At 27.2% G+C, this 21,301-nt stretch overlaps 1 protein-coding gene across 1 annotated transcript; it reads right to left on the reverse strand.

Annotated features, from left to right (window-relative positions):
* Window positions 1–450: 450 nt before the first annotated feature.
* Window positions 451–5,617, reverse strand: LOC126666045 (homeobox protein knotted-1-like 2). The gene is made up of 5 exons (XM_050358999.2): window positions 4,759–5,617; window positions 4,542–4,664; window positions 4,316–4,451; window positions 2,094–2,347; window positions 451–933 (listed from the first exon to the last, which is right to left on the reverse strand). Exons 1-5 carry the CDS (start codon window positions 5,188–5,190, stop codon window positions 730–732), a joined length of 1,149 nt encoding a protein of 382 aa, XP_050214956.1. The 5' UTR covers window positions 5,191–5,617; the 3' UTR covers window positions 451–729.
* Between the last annotated feature and the right edge of the window lie 15,684 nt (window positions 5,618–21,301).

Consider the following 21,301-nt stretch of genomic DNA (forward strand, 5'->3'; position numbering starts at 1 on the left):
ATGAATAAATTATAACTTTAATATTCATGAGTAATTAAATGTGTTTTTTTAAGTTTACTCACTAAACTTAACTATATTTTATTAACAAATTATAAATTTAATTTATATTAAAAGTTGAATAATTCAATTTAATGTAAATTAAAAATTTGGCAAAATTTATGAATCTATTTATATTAAATTTATAAATTAAATTTAAATATATATTTTATATCAAAAAATCAAATAGAATAAAATAATAACAATCAAAACAAAGATATAAAATAAACTTCTAATGTATGTATGCAAGTCTTTACAGTTGAGAGATGCACAAATATTGATGCAAATTAATAACAAAATGAGAAAACCCTTAACTAAATCTTATGAGTAGTAATTAATTAGTAGTGGCAATCCTTTTACAGAATCATAAACACAGCACTGCTGAATATACAGGCTTAAAACTATAAATCTCGATGAGCCAATTTTTCCTCTTTACATACATACTGAAAAAAGAATAATCATCACAAGGACATAGCAGCAAATGATACACAACATTATAGAGATGGCATTTCTCATAATTAAGAGAACATAAGATTATATCATTTTCAGACATTACCTACATTTTCTCAATTCAAAATATAACATGGCCTGAATAATATATATTTTTCATGCACTTGGTCTTGAGAAATGAAACTAAATTAAACTAACATCGCAACAGACTGATCGTCGTCGGGGGTTTGCCGCTGCTGTTCATCATGGTCCTAGACGATACGGACCATCGCCCAGGTAGTGACCATCCATATAGAGAGCTGCATTCTGTGGATGCAGACCATCCATAACCATGAACTGCATATCTTCAGATGGTTTCCAATGCCTCTTCCTTTGATTTATGAACCAGTTATTTATTTGTTTCTGGTCCAAGCCAGTTGATTCTGCCAATGCCACCTTCTCCGTCTCCTGTAATTAGATATCACATGAAAATTTTCATGTTTAAGAAAGTCCAAGACATAAAGCAAAATATCATGAAAATTTTCGGGTTTAGTTTTCAAATTATCCCGAATTTCTTACAAATGTAACTGTTTCATATTCAATTTAATGAGATCCGATGAATTCAAGAAAAAAAAAACATAGTTTGGTCTAACAATTTTATTTTTTGAGTCAACTGTATCCAAGCAACAAATAAACAAAATGGAAGAACTAATTGATAGAAATAATAAATAATTTAGTATATTAAATTATTTTTATAACAAATTAATCAATACTTGCTGAAAAAAAATCATAATGTTTTTGATAATAAAATAATAATTTGATTACCATATATATAAAAAAGTTGATACATTAATCTCATAAAATTTTATGAATTTTCTTAATTTATCCTAAAAATAAATTAAGGGACTAAAAGAGATTTTATTTTTATGAATTATACCAATTATCTTTTTTCATTGATGCTTCAATATGATTGGCCCAAATCAAAAAAAAATTGGACCATATAATATTCTTATTTTTTTATCAAAAATAAACATAATCTATGTTAGTTGTTAGCGGAATTAGCGGGAGTTAGATATTATTATTATCCATTTTTTAGACTAGACAAAACCACTGTCTATAGAGAGTCGGAATCGAACCCTGACCTCATGTACAATGAAAGTACCATAATAAAGTTATCAATTTAATTAGGACAATTCATTTAGCTTAATGTCTTCTGTTATTTAATTTTTATAGTTATTTTTCAATTTGAAAGTTTTGATGCAATTGTGTCTATTAATCAACAAATATTTATATTCTTTATCAATTGCGATCAAATCTTTTAAGAACCCAAAGTTTGGATCTCTTGATGGTTTCTCAATTTTTAGAATTGGTAGCAATAAGAACACAAAGATTTTGATTAATAAGTGAGACGCAAAATTTTAGACACAATTACAATAAATCTATCAAATTGGGACATTGTTGTAAAAATTTAAAAAATTGGTTCCAATTGAAAAAAAATGCAAACATTTCGATTCAAACAAATGTTTGGCTATTTTATTATTATTTTGAATATATTAGTTCATTTTGTCTATGTATAATCATTTAGGTTAAAATTAAAACTTAAAAGAGTGAATTAAGTAGTTAGTTACCGAAGGATATGGCCATTTGTAGTGCAACTCCCACCAGCTAAGGAGTTTCTGCCTTGCTTCTTTGGGCAGTTTTCCTTTCTTCTTCTTCTTAGAAAGTTCTTGCTTAAGACTGCTTAAGTAACCACTGTATTTTCTTAGCAAGTGGTTCTTTAGTTCCCGGTCCTCTGCCCGCGGATCAATCTCCGGTAGCTCAGTTTCCCCTGCACTATTCTCTTGTTCTTCCTCAGATGACCCAACTCCCTCAGACTTGTCATCTGTTCATTTCAAAAAATGTGAATACTCTACTCATTTTTTTTGGTAAATGATTATTATATTAGCTCATTCGCAAAGTCGCGAATGGCAGACGAGCACAAAAACAATCAGTCTATTATGTTGTACAAGAAAATAGCCGGATTCATACATTTTTGTGGACCCAACCAATCAGATAGAAAATCTAACTAGTTATGTTCTTCTATGAAATTGGCATGGTAGGCTTAACTTGTTTCTAAACTTTATCTTCTATATTTATACTCATTTTAAGGAAATTAATTCCCCAAAATAGGAGAAAGATTCTTATGATCCATTGAGGGTAAAAGGAAATAAGAAAGTATTGAAATTTTACTAGTAGGAGTCATCAAACAATTCCCAACTTTGACAAGTAGACAATCTGACGACCATATAGATAATTGCTGGCTAGAAGTGATTGGATAATCTCTATTTGTTGGTAAAATGAAAGTCGGATTATAAAAATATAACAAATAGAACATCGGTAATCATTTTATAAAAAGTGTGTAGTGTACTATAATCACCAAAATATTAAACATGCACTAGAAATCAACATAAGAAATAAATTAAAGTATCGCGAAAGGATTCTCAAGCTCATTTCAATTTAAAAGGTTAAGTTTTGTAAATCTACACTATTCTATACTAATGAAAGTGTAAATTAACGAAGTTATTTATATTCTATAGCTTTCATTTTATGAGAAACAATACAGATTCACTAAATGTTATCAAGTGAATTTGAGAATTCTTATCCTTGAGAAATTTCAGAGATCGCTTACTCTTTCAAGCTCGAACGCCTGAACCGGTGTCTGAGTATGGTAACAGATTAATATATAATTAAGACAAAATGGATTTACATATCCACAACTTTAATATTTTTGTCAAATATTTTATGATTTTTAAATCTTATCGGTTTGATTTATCATCTATTTTTTCCAAATATATTAATAACTCGTTTTGAGCTGATGTGACGCAATGCTGTTCGCCTACATGTTTCAAATTTAAAAGACGATTGTCAAACTGACAATATTTATTAATAGTTGTATATTTGATAAAAATGTTAAAATTATAGATAGATAAATTCATTTCGCCAATAAAAAGCAGTAATGGCATGTTAATGGATAATAAATAGTACAATAATTTAAAAGAAGAAACATATAAACATTTGGTGAATACAAATGAAGAGAGAATGGTCAAGGAAATATAAAAGGAAATTAATAAAGTAAACGTAGAAGAATTAGTGTAGATGGGCATTTCTGACAACGCCGTACAGCCTACATGGGGTAGCATACTGATATGAACAGCATCCTAGGTTCTTCATTTTCACAAAATCAACCAAAACAAAATAACAACACGTAGAAAGAGAAGAAAAACATAGTATCTGATTTCAATAATGCCATACGTATATGTTTAAATTAAACCCATCCTACAATAATTAGAACTAAATGTTCCTAGATTTTAACAATAACCATGATTTTGTCAGTCAGACTAATAAAAGCAAAGATAATAAACCTATTAGAGAAAGTGAACGTGTGGTATAATAATTGTTTATGTCTCATATAAGTGCGTTTTGTCTTAATTTGTTCTTTATTAGATTTAGCAGTATTGCCTCGTGATTAGGGTTTGTTAATCAAGGACAATTGTGATTATTGATCTTCTCTGCATAACCTCCTTACTATATAATGAAAGACATAAATAATCTTGGTCAAAGCAAGATTTGCTGGAGATATGGACATTCTGGTTTAGGATTTCTTCTATCGACGCAACGATTAGACATTTGGACTGAGAATCTGAGACTACCGATTTCTGTAGCAGTCAGATAAAAATCAAACATTAAAAACCCCTTTTCTGTAACCACAGATACTTCATGGATTCTGAAAGGGAAAGTAAATTTGGTGTTTTTTTTGGTTGAATGTGTAAAAGGGTAGGAGTATAAGAAAGTAGAAACTTCAAAAAAGTACCAGAATTAAAGATCCGCAAGGGACCATCGCAGATCATATTCAGCTGTGTTTCGATTCTTCGCATGAAATCCATAGCTTCTTGAATGGGCCTCGTTAGCTCCTCCCGGTATTTCATCAGCATGTCACAGTATGCCTCCTGCATTAAAAATAAATGCATTAAGATCGCCATGAACTGATCCAGTTGATATTCATGTTCTTGGTCGATTAGAAGTTCAAGAATGATTACCATGAACTGATCCAGTTCTGGGTCTTTCGAATTATCCCTAGAATTGACTGAAGATCGACGTTTTGATTCAAACTCCTGATGAGCAGCAGCTAGTCGAGCTGCTATTTCAGGCGGAGCTCCCACCTACATATAATTCAGCAAAACGAAACAAAAAAGTCACTAAAAAAAAGAATTAAAGAGAGGAAATACATATGTATACTTCAGTTTTTATATTTACCTTTTGGCAATCCATGTAAGCTTCCAAAAGGTTAGAGTACTGAGGATGAGCGATGATCTTGGCTTTGATAGCTTCAGCTTCACTACAAGAGCTTTCATTAATCCCATGTTGGTGTTGCTGTTGTTGGTTAAGTAATTGGAATTGTCCTCTAAATAAATTGGGATAATGAAATTTAGGAGCATGCTGTGAAGTGGTAGCTTCTGTTTTCACTATATGATTTGCTTGATCAGATTGAAGACATTGATCGGTTGATGGAAGATGATGAAAAGGGCTTAAAGTCATCATGTGGCTCTGTTGATTGCTCACAGTAGTAGACCCACTGCTTGTTCTTCCATAAGGAGAAGATGAAGAATTAGGTCCAAGAACTGATGAATTATACAGGAAATTTCCCCTTTGAGTTGTGTTTTCATTCATTTGATTATACTCCTCCATACTCTCTTAAAATACCCAAAAAAAAAGAGCAAAAAATTCCAAAACCCTAAAGCAAGAACAACTAAGAAATATAAATCTCAGAAACCCTAAAAAGTGTAAACTTTAACTCCTCTGGAACTGAAAAGAAATCATGATTTAAGCTGGGTTTCAGACTAAAAGAGCTGAGACATAACTAGAGGAATTGGATGTGAAAATAGAATTTAGTTTCTTGGGTGTATTTAATAAAGGAGGTGAAGAAGTAAAGTTGCACCAAAACAGAAACATGGAGAAGGGAAAGAACAAAAAAAAAAAAGACAGAAAGGAGGTGATCTCACATGCTATACAAGACAAAGTGAAGATCAGAGTTAATTAGCTTTGGCCGGAACCGGACATATAGAGAGAGAGAGAGCTGCGTTTCTTGGGTGGGTGACAAGACTTTTTTTTGTTTATACATAAATAAATATTTTTGATTTTTTAAAGGCAAATGCTGTGGCCAAGACTCAAGAGATAAGGCAGTCAATACTTACATTTTGTATATTTTTATTTCTATCCTTTAACTCTTTTCACTCAAACTTTACTTCTTTATTTATCATTTTACAACCCTTTCTTTCACGGAATTTCTACATTTTAGGGTTTTTCTTTTGTATGTGGGGGATACAGGTTTGCATTTCACATTCTTTATTAGTTTGTGTTTGATTGTCGCTTCATTCTTTCTAATTCCTTGCTTATGGCCTTGACTATGTGATTTAGCCACTTACCTAATCACTGCCATTTATAGCATGAAGTTTTCATGTTGAGCATGATTTTGTTTCCTATTTTTAACTCCGAATTAGAAGAGAACTCATTTAATGTGGGTCAACAAACTCATTATATGAAGTCCAGTTCAAAGAAAACTAACTATGACTACACGTACCTTTTTAGAGAGATTTTTGTGTTTAATTTTTTAATTTTTTATATGTTAATTATTTAGTTTTATTTACATTTATTTTATAAATTGCATTTAAAGTAATCCTAATTTATTTAGAAAATACTATGAAACGTAAAGATAATTTTAAATAATATTTAAAATACAATATTTAATTAACAACCCTAAAAATAAACAAAGCTTGCTTCAATCTTAACATTGTTATCGAATTTAGGTAAATACTTAGAATTATTATTTGGAAATATTAAAACAGTAGTGTATGACATTTTTATGATTTTATTATTTAGAAGTTTGAAATGTTTTTATTTTAAAGAAATATAAATTTCATTCAAACATTAGAACATTATAATGAGATAATAATCTTCTAACAAAAATTTGAAATGCTTTTTCTTCTAAATTAGTGTTTAAATTCTTTTAAAGGTTTTTTGTTTATGTTTTACAATCACTAATATGTAATAAAAAGATAAATATACAATTTCATATTTATTCAGATTTTTCTATCATATTAGCATGAAAAAACATGGTAGCTTGTTTAAATGATATAAAACTCAATGATAGCACCAGTGTGGAAAACCACGGCTGCCACGAAGAATAATTCAAGCATCTCCTATAAGTCTTTCACTTTCTATGAATTAGCTATGTATATTAATATTGTAGAGAACTATTTTTCACATTCTATTTTATCTTTAAAATGATAACATTTCAAATTTTTAAAAATAAGTCGGTTATTTTTATTTTAGAATATAATATTTTTTATTTTCAATATAAGATTAATTTAAAATTATAATAAATTAATATTATTAATATTTGATTTTTTTATTATTATTATTTATAAAAATAAAATAAAATAAAAAATTAATATTAGAGAGCTAATTAAATTAATATTACTAATATTTAATATTATTATTATTATTTGTAAAAATAAAATTAAATAAAAAGTCAGTAATAGAGAGTCCATCAAACTAAAAGTTAAAATACCATCCGTTATTTTATAACAAATGCTCTTTAAAGTAAAAAATATTATTAGAAATGTTCTTATCACGATAAAAAAAACATTAACAAACAATTTAAAAAATAAAAATTATTACAAAAATTATATAACAAAAATGATAGTATCAATTCTTCTATAGTTTTATATTCTTTTTTTTTATTAAAGGTGGAAATCGACTCTTTAGAGTCTCATGTTAGTTGTTAGTTACCGGGGCGTGGTTCGAACCCACAATTTTTCGATGCAGTTTGAGACGCCTTAACCATTCAGGCTAGGCCCACATTGGCAGTTTTATATTCTTTGATTGACACAGTTTATCACTCGCACCGGTAAGTTTTTTTTTTTGGCTTTGTGTTTTTTTAGCAATAAAAGAGTTAAAATTGAACTAAAATTTAAAACAATTAATTATTTTTTTCCATTTTGTGTTTTTGTTTAATAAAAAGATTCCCTTTTTTTTTATAAATGATCAATTGATTTTTTTTTTCTTTTGCACAAAGTCGTTTTTGTATTTTGAATGCTAGATAGAGTAGTTAGGGATTCCCCAATCTTCTTTTAAAATTTCAAACAAATATCTTATTTTAAATATTAAAATTAATGATAAAAGAATATTTGAATGTACAACATTGACTCTCATGTTACTTAAGAAAAGTTTTGAACATGGACTTTTATGATTCATTTTGTTCTATATTAGATCCATATGATATAAAAATGATTAAATTTAACAACAATTTTTTTTGCCATTACTCATACTTATGCAGATAAAGTGGGGTTTGGTCCAAGTGGTAAGTGGTTTGATATCGTTTAAGTAAGGTCTCGGCTTCGAGTTTTGTGAATGCAGAAAATCCCCACTGGTAGATTCACCCACCATGCCAGTTGCGCGATGCAGTCGGATCCGGATTAGTCAGGGCGAAACCTTAGAAACCGGATAGATTTAAAAAAAAAGTGTGACCCACATGTGACATTTTATATACAAAAGTTTTAAAAAATGATTTCGGTAGAGAATATGGCATACACATATAAATAAAAAGGTGGCATTTTATTAATTTGAATCTTAATGATTTTATTTCTTTTGAAGCATACCATTTTTAAGAAAGTAAAATATGTGCATTTGACTAGGAAAGTCAGTTATCTAGACAAATTTCTAATTTTCCGGATAGTAATACGCATAAGTTGAACCAAATAGAAATATTTTACTACTTCCCGACAAGTAAAACTTTCCTCGTTTATTTAGCCCCAGCCAAATGATGCCTTAATTGCAATGTAGCAATTGTAAATTTAGCATCTCCATTATTACGCTAAATCAGCCTAGCAATGGTAAATTTAACATTTTAAATGAATGTACATTCCCATTGCTATACTATATCTTGTGCTAAATTTAGCTCCGTATAGCATATGCAAAATATTTTTATCCTTTTAGATTAATTATAAAAATATTATTAATAGTAATCTTATTTAGCATAAATGTAATGAATTTTTATTATAATTACTAAATTATTATTATAATAAATATATTATTATCTAGTGAGATTAGATTTAACATATTTATACTTTTTGAAGTTTTTTTAAAAAAGAAAAATTGTTATAGAAAAATTATGTTTTTATATATTATACAGATAATTATTGTTGGAAAACCATTTTAATTAAAAAGAATACACTTAAAATATTTAAAAATATTTTTTATCTAACATACGGAAAGAGATTAATTAAAAAATTTCATAAAATTTGAGCTAACATTGATTTTAATAATTTTTTTGAAGAACAAGAATACAGAACAATCCCTTTGACTCTAACCGGCACTGTTATATATATATATATATATATATATATATATATATATGTGTGTATATATATATATGTATATATATATGTGTGTATATATATATATATGTATATATATATGTGTGTGTATATATATATGTATATATATATGTGTATATATATAGTAATGGGCAGCAATCTGTTAAGTCGTAGATCGGTACTTTAATTTTTAAATTTATGAGTTGCTTGGGATGTTTTTTTATATATTTGCAGCAAGTGCTTTTGGAAATGAATAACCTAATTGGTGGTAGGTTATAATGCAGTGGTGTAGAAGAATAATATTCAACGGTAAACAGTAAAAACAGTGATATTTCTGTGCGTGCTATAAACAAAAAAATGTACCACTACTTCTGTGTTAATGAAGAGCACCAGGTGCAGGAAAAGCACGTGTGGTGTTACAGGAATAGACTTGAGATGAAACACATAAGCAACGTCTCTGCAACCACTTTGAGCTGGCGGCTATGTTCATTGTCCATCGTCTATTCATACATAAAGCCACATCATTAAATATTTATTTTCATCCCGCGAGAGTTGCGCGCTATAAAGGAGTCTTTGGTGGGGGTCCGAAGCAGTGTCGTTTTGCTTTCAAGTATTTTTGTAAAAATATTAAATTCTTTTGCTTTTGTATCTCTGCGTAGGATTTGACATTTCCAACTCAGAGATCAGACATCAGGTACCCCTATCATCACTTGTCACTCACTCTCTAACTCACTCACTACCACTCTCATTAACTGAAACTATAATATATTTATTATTTGCAGTAATAGTCAATTCAATTCTGCTCTTCTTCTTCTTCGCCATTTCCCTATGCGAGGTTTGAGTATAGTGTTTTTACTGTATATACCCACTGCTTCCCTATCTCCTTAGCTCAGTTACCTACATTCTTTTCTTTTCCTGTATATTAATCTTTATTTGCTGAGCATTTTTGTGAAGCTTCTTTACGTAAACTCATTGGCTTAATACATAGTTTGACCCCTGAACTTGTACCCGTTTACCCATCTAACCTCTAAATTTAACGTATCGCCTATCGAACCTCTGAACTTGTTAAATAATCCGATTTGACTCCTGAACTTGATAAATATGTAAATATTGAACCCTTCGTGTCCACCTGTCACTTGAAACATTCTAGAAGAAATTGTGTACGGAGGGGTTCAATATTTATCAAGTTCGGGGGTCAAATTGGGTTATTTAACAAATTCAGGGGTTCGATAGGTGAGACGTTAAGTTTGGGAATTAAATGGGTAAAAGGGTACAAGTTCAGGGGTCAAACTATGTATTAAGCCTAAACTCATTGGTAATGCATGTTTATTGAATTTAGTTTATCTTGTTTAGTTGCTGAATCCATGTATGCGTGTGTAATATGGGATTATAATTAAATTAGTGTAATTAGTATTTTGTGTAACAGTTTAGATGTCTGTTATTGGTGCTTGCCTTTTTTCAGTCAAATCATCATAGCTGTTCCTGTCTTGTCATCCAGAATAAAAGTGAAGGAGAATTTTATTATAATTAAAAATATATTCAAATAACATGTTTGATTTTTCCATGATCATTAACAGTTCAGAAATTAGTTAATCTTTATAACTTTATATATCTAGTGATGATCATGGAAAATAATCGGGCATTCTTGAAAATTGTCTATGCCTCTAAGCATTATCATATGACAAAAAAAAAATGACAACTCTTTCGCTTATATTATTCCTTGATCAAATGTCTCTATTAGTTAAAATAATGATAACTATTTAAAAAAGATATATTTATAAGTCATTTAATTTTTAACATGAATATTTTTTTTCATGTAACTATTGCATATAGTATTCATTTCTATTCTTGTACAGCGAGATGTCTTGAATTCAAGTCTGGGAGTTGACACCTTAAATAAGATTAAATGAAGATTTTAAAGATAGAAGTTTATACTTGAAGATTAAAGACTAATGAAGCTGCATGCAGACGTTATTTGCAACATCGTTTCGTTAGAATTATGAGATTTGTAACAATGTATAAATTGTAAACAATCTGATAATGTAAACTGTAATTATAAATTGTAATTGTAAATATTTGTTTTGATAATTGGGGAAGGGGGGCGCTTGTGGAAGAATTTGAACCCACGACTTTGACATTTGCTGCCCAACGCTTATACCATTTGGGCTACAATTCATTGGTATAATTGTAAATATTGTATATCATGTAACCCTCTATCTTTTAATAATAATAAAAAAACAGTAATATGGATCCAGAAATTGCTTGATTATGTAATAGGGTCTATAAAGCCAACGACAGCAACCCTTGAGTTCTATATGCTATTTCAAATCGTCGGCTCAATTAATTAGATTGGTTATAAATTTATAATTTAATCTTTTCAATTTTTTATATAATCGGTGAAATTCATAGTATTAAATAATAATATAAATACTTGTATAACGGACATATTACGTTTGATTTTTTTTGTCTTATAGTTTTTCTGGATGACATTCGATCACTTTGAAGAGTGTATATATATAATGAAAAATAAAAGCATAAGAGTATTATCCTTTTTGGGTGTGAAACTGAAACCCTAAAAAGAGATTAGCTTAAGGGTCTATTTTTGGTTATCGAGCTATAATTAGCTACTACTAAACAACTTGGGCATGTGGGTCTAAGACAAAAGTAGATCACAGTTTAGCAGCCTAATAGTTATATCTTTGATTAAACAACCAACCGAAGTTAATTAATGGAATCCAATGGATAATGGTGTCGTGTGAAACCCACATCAACAGTTTCTAATTACGTGGATTCTTATTATCCAAGAATATTGGTAAGTTTGCTAATAATTTAATAATTGATCTTATAATCATCCTAATCCTCCCTCCAGCTGCATACTTTAATTAAAACAAAATCTTTGAAGAACAAAAAAATATAATTAAAGCAATGTTGACAACTGTTATTTGCTTTATTAGGTAAAATGTTCTTACGTCTTGTGATTACTAACTGATGAAAACGCATTTTATATCAACCAGAGATGGACCGAGTCCTAAGAAGATTCGGCTAAATGAGGCCTATCTCAAAACTCGTCCTAAAATAAACAAATAACACTTATCGGCACAAACGAATTCTCTAAAATTCGCCGATTAAAAAGCACGCTCAAACGGACTTTGTTAATAAAGATAAACGACGGAATCCTTCTGGAAATATAATATTGATAGAGATTGAATTCAAAGTTTACTAAAACGCGATAATGAAGAACATGATCTTCTAAATCCATCAAAAATACATTACTAAACGAGAGTAAAGACTAAAAGAAAAAAAATATTCATATTCAAGACCTTTATTTTAAATATGAAAAGAGAGTATTTCGCGATAAAGTAGGAATTCTTTTCCTATTTCAAAACCTATTCCTAAAAGGAATTTTTTCTTTCTAAATTTTTATCAGTTAAGATATAACTACTATAAATAAAGTTGATATATGCTTACACATAGAATTACATTTAATACATTTTTTTTCCAGTTTAAGTCTAAACTGATTTAACCATTATAATGTCAATTGGACCAACAATCTGAGTAGCTATTTATTTTATTTTGCAGGTTACAACCGTCAAGTGGTGCAGCAATCCATTACTAATGAATAGAGAAGAAGTTATTATAAGTTTCATATGAAATATATTTGGGTCATCAACCAAAAAGATTTATTTTATTTGTTCTCACGTACAGTGTTTGATTCATTACACTTACAGATGCCTACTGAAATAATTATAATAGCTTTTCTAATTTAGCTTAAAAATTTAATATGATAATTTAATTTCAATTTTAAAAACTGACAGCAATTATTTATTCTATTGAAATATGACATTTTTCATAGCAAAAAATATATATAAAAGTAATTTGCATAAAACTATTAGTTTAAATGATAAAATATATTAATGCTTTCAGTTCATATTAAAAATATAGGATATTTGTAAATAATTAGTTAAAATTGCTCTTAATTTTTTTAAATTTATCTAAAATTATCAAAATTAAATTTGTAGTTGAATTTGTAAAAAAAAAGATTTAGATTTGTTAGATAAACAAGGTAAGACTATTTCAAGCACTACGGATTGAGTAAATATTAGCAACAGATTGTGGCTCACATAGAAGCTTTTCCAGGTTTTCTCTCACTATTTGAGTAAAATTTAAAATGATCAAAATATTTAAAATGAATATAAAAATGAGACAATTAGTAGTAAAAATGAACATACAAGAAGGTCATGCCAGTGCTAGCATTTTTCTTTTCACCAATTTAAGAAATCATTTGACTCTCCAAGTGAAGAAAAAATAAAAATAAGGTAAGGCAACATGTTAATCCTGCTCCTGGATTTAATCTAAATTGCTAATTAAAGGCTGTCGATCGTTTATTTGCATGCAATTGATGGCTATTGCGTTATATAAAATTCGTTGATTACTTTTTGGCTCTTTCATTAACCTTTAAATAATTTTTAATGCAAAGTTTAGTTTTCCTGTATCAAAGTTGTTGCTTTATTTGAGAGCTTTTCCCCTAAAGTTTTTTCTTATTTGTTTAAATTTTTAAAGGCTTTTGTATCAATTACTCCGTTTCGAATATCAAAACATGATGGTTCATTGGTTCATGTGAAATTATTTATACACTTCCATGCACTACTTTCCTTTTTTGATAATTTGCACTACTTTTAGATTTGTGATTTAATTAGATAAGAAAAGCTAACCACCATACATAAAATTAATAGGTTTAATAATGGTGCAAAATTATTAAATTAAAAGAGATTCATGTGTACATTAAAAATATTTGAATAAACTTATAAAAATCAACAAAATTAAATAACCTTTTAGTATTATTAAACCACATTAATATTCAAAACTAACAATAGAGAATCTCTTGCTTTTGGAGGAGTGACTGCACACATCAATACATCATTATGTAGGCAACTATATTACTCTTGTCTACAGTCACAACCATCCGGTTTATAAAACATGTTTAATTAATCTTGTTTTCAAATAAGATAATACCATCAAGCCCCCTACACGACTCAAACTAATATTAATTAAGGTGACGGAAATATCGAATGATTAAGTTTCAAAAATAGACTATTAAGCCATCTCTAATTCATAACTTCATTAGGTACCAACTTTACATCAAAATGCAGTCGCAGTTCTCTAATACCAACTCTATTTTTTTCATGGAAATAATTTTCCCAACATATTATTTTTAGGTCTAATTATGTTAAAATGTTAAACATTTTTAACTTTTCAAAAATTTAAATTTGTGAGTCTATTCCGATTTGATAGTCTTGTGGTGACTTTATCAAAAAATTAATGGATATAATTATGCAAATCTCTAATGGAATGGGATTCCTCATTTGCTTAGCCCTGTCCTGTTTTGGAGTTGGAAAATGGGCCTTATGACACAACTTAATTCCTACAGACGTCGGAAACGTTGACGATTATCTTATAGTATTTTTAAGCTTTCTTAATTTTCAATATAATTATCCATTTTCTTTTATCTGTTATAAAATATTTAAAATCAATCTTTCTATATTTTTCTTATTCAAATTCCACTATTATTCTTCTCAAAAGAGTAAATTATTCATAGTATGCAATAAAGGTATATAGAGAAAAAATAAAAATAAATTTATGAAAATTTAAGATATCGATTGTGTTTTTCAACTATGCAAAAATGATAAATTGAACAATTAAACTTGAACGAAAAAAAATAGTTTAGATTTCACTATCGTTTTAATAGATTTCAGAGTTATTCAAATTGAACTTACTATACCACACTCCACATGGAGGTGGCCACGGTAGACTATGTTAAATGTAAATATAATATTATAAATAAATAATTATATAAATGGTAAAATATATTGGAATCAAACATAGAATTTCTTAATATTTATAGTAGGATATACTAGTATAAATAAATACAATTGAATTATATATTAGATAATTTAAAATTTATTTTTTAAAATAATTTGATTCCGGCTCTAATAAATATTAAACCGTTCTAAAACCAGCTTCCTCTCGATTCTGGTCGGTCCGAGATTTATGGTTAGAATGGGCCTATGGCGGCCTCTACATCCACAATTGACGAGAGGCGGAGAGCAAAGAAAGGGCTGTGTTTAATTAAGGAAAAATGGAGGATAACAGTAAGAAATTGGAATGATATAGAGAAAGGTAAAAACATGAATTGGATGCGTTGAAAGTCAAAGACAGAAAAACTAGGAGTGAAGTTGAAGTTACTAAACGAAAAAGATGAGAGAGTTAGTGTTACAGACACAGTAACAGCAGTGCTGAATGAAGAGGAAAACAAAGAACACAGAGAAGTAGGTGTAGGACCCATCTTTAGTTTTGTCGTAAGTTGAGGCGCGCGAAAACACCGCGGGAGCTGTTTCCCACATCATTACTCACTACCACTTCCCATCTCTAATTATGAATATGTTTTTATTTTTTTTCTATATTTTATTAATTAAATGTTGATATTAGTGTGTGCATATGATATATTTATCATTTTAGAATAAATATAAATATAAAATTTAATTATTGCAGTAAATTTATAGTTAATTTTAAAATTTGATAATAATCAAATAATGGCTACTCTCCGTCCCGTAAAAACTGTGGTTTATACAATTTGGAAAATAAAAACTACTATAAATTAGACCCTCGTGAATTATTGTTTTTTTGATTTAAGAAAAGAGATAAAAGCCTAATCAATTAATAATCCTAACATTTTTATTGTAGGAGGTGCTTGCTAAATTATCATGTTAAATCCACCGAAGAGGACTCTAAGGATAATCATGTGTAACCAATCCGATTATCATCACTAATGTCTAATAAGTTATCGGCTGCAAAATTTGCTTTCCTAAAAATGTGCGAGATCTTAACCTCTCAATCTCTCTAAATGATGGCTCGAACACCAGCAAGAGTATTAGCATAAAATGCCCCATCAAAACTATTGGTGAGCTTATCAACAACGACCCTCGTGAATTTTTAATTACAACCTTATTGATCTTTTTAATTGGTATTTAATGTTAATAACAAATGACAAAATGAATTTTCCTTTTAAACATTTATACTTTAACTTTATTAATGTTGACATGAAAAACACGTCACATTTATAAATATAGTAGACTCTCTAATAGTTAATATTTAATAAATTAATAATTCTAATAATTAATGAAAAAATTAAGGGAACCAACTTCATTCCACGTCGAATAATTAATAAAATTTTAAAAAAAAATTTATAAAAATATTATTTATTAAAGAGATTTTTCTAAAGAAATACAGAACACTTGATAATTTATTTAGGTCAATACTAATTTTGATTCATAATGTGGAAGCTAAAATACTATCAAATTATGATTTTATTGTTCATTTGAGAAAATTTTAAGGGAAGTTATCATATGAACAAGTAAAAGTAAGTGAAGTATCTTTAATATAAAAAAATATTAAAAAATATTTTATCTTATGAATACAACTTTTTGATAATTATTTTTTGGTTCAATATCAAGTTGATATTTTTTGAAAATACAAATTTGAATTGAGTTATTGTGAAGTGTGCTTAATTGGCTTTTTTATAAGATAATATCAATATTATATATACGAATGTAGATGGTTTAAAATATATTTTGTATTTTTTATAATTTTTCATATAAATTTAACTTATTAATATTTCTAATAATTAATAAATTTTTGATCCACCATATATATTAATTATAAGAGGGTCGACTGTAGTCCAATTTTTTATTTATAACTTTAAATAAAAATTAATCACTCATATCCAAATTAAACAAAATGTATATATTACCGTTTGTCATCCATATCTATAGAAATAACGACTATACAATTTTTTTAAAAGTATGATTTAATTTATCATTTCTAATAACACTATGTACCATTTTTAAATAGTTTTTTTTTTAAATAAATTTATGTTAAATATTGACTCTCTAATATGAGGACTAAAGTTGTTCATTTAGTTAAATATTAATTAAAAATAAAAAAAATACTAAAAAACTCTAATCTTTCATTTATTATACAAATTTAAACTTATATTTCCATAAGAAATTCGATATTTTAAAATTGTCCGTTTTAAAAAAAAATATTCTAAAAAGTACAGATCAATCTTTTTACTATTTTGGGGTATAATTAAGCTCTCATATTTTTCATTGAATAATCAAACCCTTTCGCCCATCAAAGTTAAATACTAACGTTAACAGCTAACGTATTCCTCATGATTCCATTGAAAAAAGTTCAAAAATAGCCCTAATATTTAAAATATTTACAAATTTTATATTTATGATTTTTCTAATACTTTTCACCCTTTTTTTTATTTAAATACTAATAATTAACTAGTATTTAAAGTTAAAATATTTAAAAAGAAAAAAACCGACTTCCGGCAAGCGGAATTTATTTTGTGCCACTTCACCTAATTACTGGTGTTTGTTCATAATTAAACCAATTAAATATTTCGAAAACTGTGAGCCTTTTTTCGAAAACCACATATTTAAAAAGAAAAAAATCAACTTCCGACAAGCGTAATTTATTTTGTGCCGCTTCACCTAATAATTAGTATTTGTTCAAAATTAAATCAATCAAATAGTTCGAAAATCGCAGGCCTTTTTTCGAAAATTGTATATCTAAAAAAAAAAAAACGTCACAGGCTCTCCTCCTCTGGCTCTTGCCCGAAACCGTCGCGAACCCTCTTACTCCGAATCAGTTCTCTAAGAACATAGAATAATGGATGTGTTCTCTATTAACACAAAACATGCCCAAACAGATTGTGGATATGTTCTTAGAGAATAGACCGTCTGATGCCCCTCCGGCGACCGATAGCGGATTTGGTCGCCGGAGAAGATCAGTTTTTTCTTCAAAAAAAAGTATGAAAAAAGGCAAAAGTGTATTTAACTTTTTAATTTAATTTTTTTAAGGGTTTAGTTTGGAAATTATTGAAAATTTTAAGGTTGTTTTTGAACTTTTTTCCTAATAGATCTAACTCTGTTACCTTTCATATTTAACAGAATGGTTTATTTGTTCGATTTTATAACAAAAAGGATTTAATTGTTCAATTTTAAGATCACAAGAGCTTAATTGTGCCAAAAAAATAAAAGGTATGATTTGTACTTTTTAGACAACTACGATGATTTTTTTGTATCTTTTGCCTTCTTTTTATAAATTCATCCAATATTTTTATTATAAATATATAATATGTTTTATAATTTAGTTTAATATTTTATTTATCAAATGTTTTTTTACATAAATAATGTTGCCACCAAAGTTAATAAATATCTAACATTGTTCTTTACTTAATTCGCATGTCTACATCGTCCAAGATGTTATTTTAAAAAAAAAATCGATTAGTTGAACCTATCAATTTAATTTTGTATTATATTATATATTTATATGTTTTATAATAAAAATTTATTTTATTTTATTTATATAATTATAATATGTCTATTTTAGAGTTTAAAATACATAATTTAAGAAAAATAGTAAAAACCTTGATTTCATATAATAATAGTGAAAACATTAATAATTTTTTACTATTTTAAATATATAATAATAACAAAAAAGTTACTAATTTGTGTCATCATTTTTACTAACTTCATGTATTTTAAATTTTAAAAAGCAATTATTTTGATTTTTTTATTGCTAATATAACAATAACTATATACATACTTTTTAACTGAATTTGTTATGTATTGACATTAACTGAGTTGAATATATAAATGATATTATGAAAAAAAACTAGTAAAATTTTAATTTTTATGCTGTAGTTTATTATATTGGTGGAAATTATTCAAGAGATCAAACTTAGAAAAAAAAATTAAATAAAATCACTAATGAATAAAATTTATCTTACCTATAATTATTAGTAGTTGAATAAATATATATTATTGAAATGAGAGCTTTTTTGAAAAAATATTAGTTGAAAATAAAATTATTTATTTTGTTTATTAGAAATTAATTTTTAATAAAATTTGAATTTATTATATATGTAAATAAATACATTGGACAAATATAAAAGTAAATAGATTAACTTTCTAGTACTATTTTAAATAAATGGCCAAAAATGAATTTTTTTTAGTTGTTTAGTATTTTTTCTGTTCATTTTTAGTTGTCGCTTTAGGCTAGATTGTAAAAATTAAAAAAGTTATATTTTTTGAGAGAATTTAAAAATAAAAATATTAATATAACCCTACTTAATAAGTTAGTGGGGGATTAACGATTAGATTCATTAAGATTTGAGAGTATACACTATATTTATAATGCATGGCACATATTTTTTTTAAAAGAAAATGGAATTTTTTTTAAAAGAAAGGGTAAATCACTTCATTTATATAAAGAATTAGAAAATTATTTCATTTAATGTGGTTCAATTAACTAAAAAACTACTGTTCAAAAAAAATTAACTAAAAAACTTCAAATATCTAGTTAATAGGAATAAATGGAGAAAATGGGTAAATTTAGAATACAAATATAAAATTAGTTTAGAATTTCTAAAAAGACAAAATAGATAAATATTTTTATCTAAAACGGCAACTAAAAATGAACGGAGAAAGTATAATCTGAGATGAAGTTTATTTTGGATATTTTAAAAAGGAAGTATATTGTTTTTTACCGAAGTTTTCTATAAAATTAAATTCGTTATTATATCAAAAGTTATAATTTTTAGTAAAAAAATTTCTCCAAAATAAATTAAATTTTTAAACATAAAAATTTGTGTATATCACATAAATTCACAAACTATACATATTTTCTTATTTGATCGTGAATTTTAAAAGATGTCAAATTTATACATCGGCTTTCATTTTGTATTTGTTTGGTGTGAATTTATATGCCATTACCTCTAAATTATAAATTTGACACTTTTTAAAATTTATGATTAAATTGATTATAATTTGTGAATTTAAATGACATTACTCTAAAAATTATATAAAAAATTACTAAAAGGTTTAAAGCACATAAAATTTTCTAAATCGCCTTTTAAAATAAATTTTTATGTTGTGCCCGCTTTGTATTATAAATATATTAGAGATATAGTTGTTATAGGTAAACTTTTCTTTTTTTTATTTAGTTCGTTTTGTATCAGAGACGTATTCGAGATGCATGGACAATGTTTGTTTGAGATATACTCCCTCCATTATTTTTAGTTGTCCATTTAGAAAAAAGTACGCATACCAAGACAATGCCCATTTTATCTTAAATTACAAGGAAAAATACTAATATAACCCCACTAGTTAATAAATACTTTCTAAAGTAAAATATAGAGTTATTCATTAGACATGGATAAATTTAAAAAATAAAGATTAAAATCATCTAGAATCTCTAAATGGACAACTATTGATGAAAAAATATATTTGTATAAAGTGACAACTAAAAAAAATGGAGGGAGTAATGCTTTTTAATACCTAAATACTTACTTACAGTACCTAAAACTTGTGAGCTTTTGTATTTAGTTGTGCAAGAAATTATTTAGGAAATTTTTACTATGTATTTCATCGGTCTCAGTAGAATTGTCCATTTTAAAAAAAAAAATTGTCTCAAAACTCTTGTCCACTTTCAAAAAGTAACTAATTTTTACATTTAGTTTTTTTATATTTTCCCTATTTAAAATCAACTAATGAATAAATTGAAAGTAAATTGCAAGTAGACCCTATATTAAATAGGGATATGCTAAGAAAAATAAAAAAAATTTACAAAATCCATAAATAATAATTGTTTTCATTAAACTGTGTGATAAAAATAAAGTGAATAACTCTATTGGGACGGAGTGAGTATATCATTTATAATAAATATATATTCGTAGTAGAATTTAGAAGGAGATGGGTCCCACAATAAGCCTATCACATCAGAGGTTAATTCTTGGATTGGAGCTTTGGTGACGAAGACGGGCATCTGTTGCTTTACAGTAGCTTCACTATGCTCCCATGTGGGCAATGGGGTCCATCGTGCTCCTTCTATTTCAGACACAGATTGGACCTTTTTTTTGGGTCCAATCCAATCTCTCCCTTCTCAATCCATTTTTCTACTCATATTTCCTCTACTTCCCATCAATATTTTAGACAAGAATCCAACGCAAAATCACTTCTTTTTCCAATTTAATCTCATGTTTCTTTTAAGTTTAATCCCAAAATAACGCCTACATCTTTAGTCCTTTTTAATTTCATCCCGATAATACAAGATCGTCAATTATATATAATTTTATAAATTAAACTTTCGAAAAAAAATTCCCTATAAATAATTTATTTGAATTTTTTTCTATTTACAAAATTAAAAATGAATAATTTATTTAAATATTATTTTAATGAAAAAAAAAAATCAATTTAGTATTTTTTGAAACAATTGAAAGTTGTGCATTTCACTAGAATTGGCAATTTTATGTCGGAGTGAAATTTAAAAAAATTAAGAATCAAGCGGCTTCA

The sequence above is a fragment of the Mercurialis annua genome, linkage group LG1-X (genome assembly GCF_937616625.2).
Source record: "Mercurialis annua linkage group LG1-X, ddMerAnnu1.2, whole genome shotgun sequence".
NCBI lineage: Eukaryota > Viridiplantae > Streptophyta > Magnoliopsida > Malpighiales > Euphorbiaceae > Mercurialis > Mercurialis annua.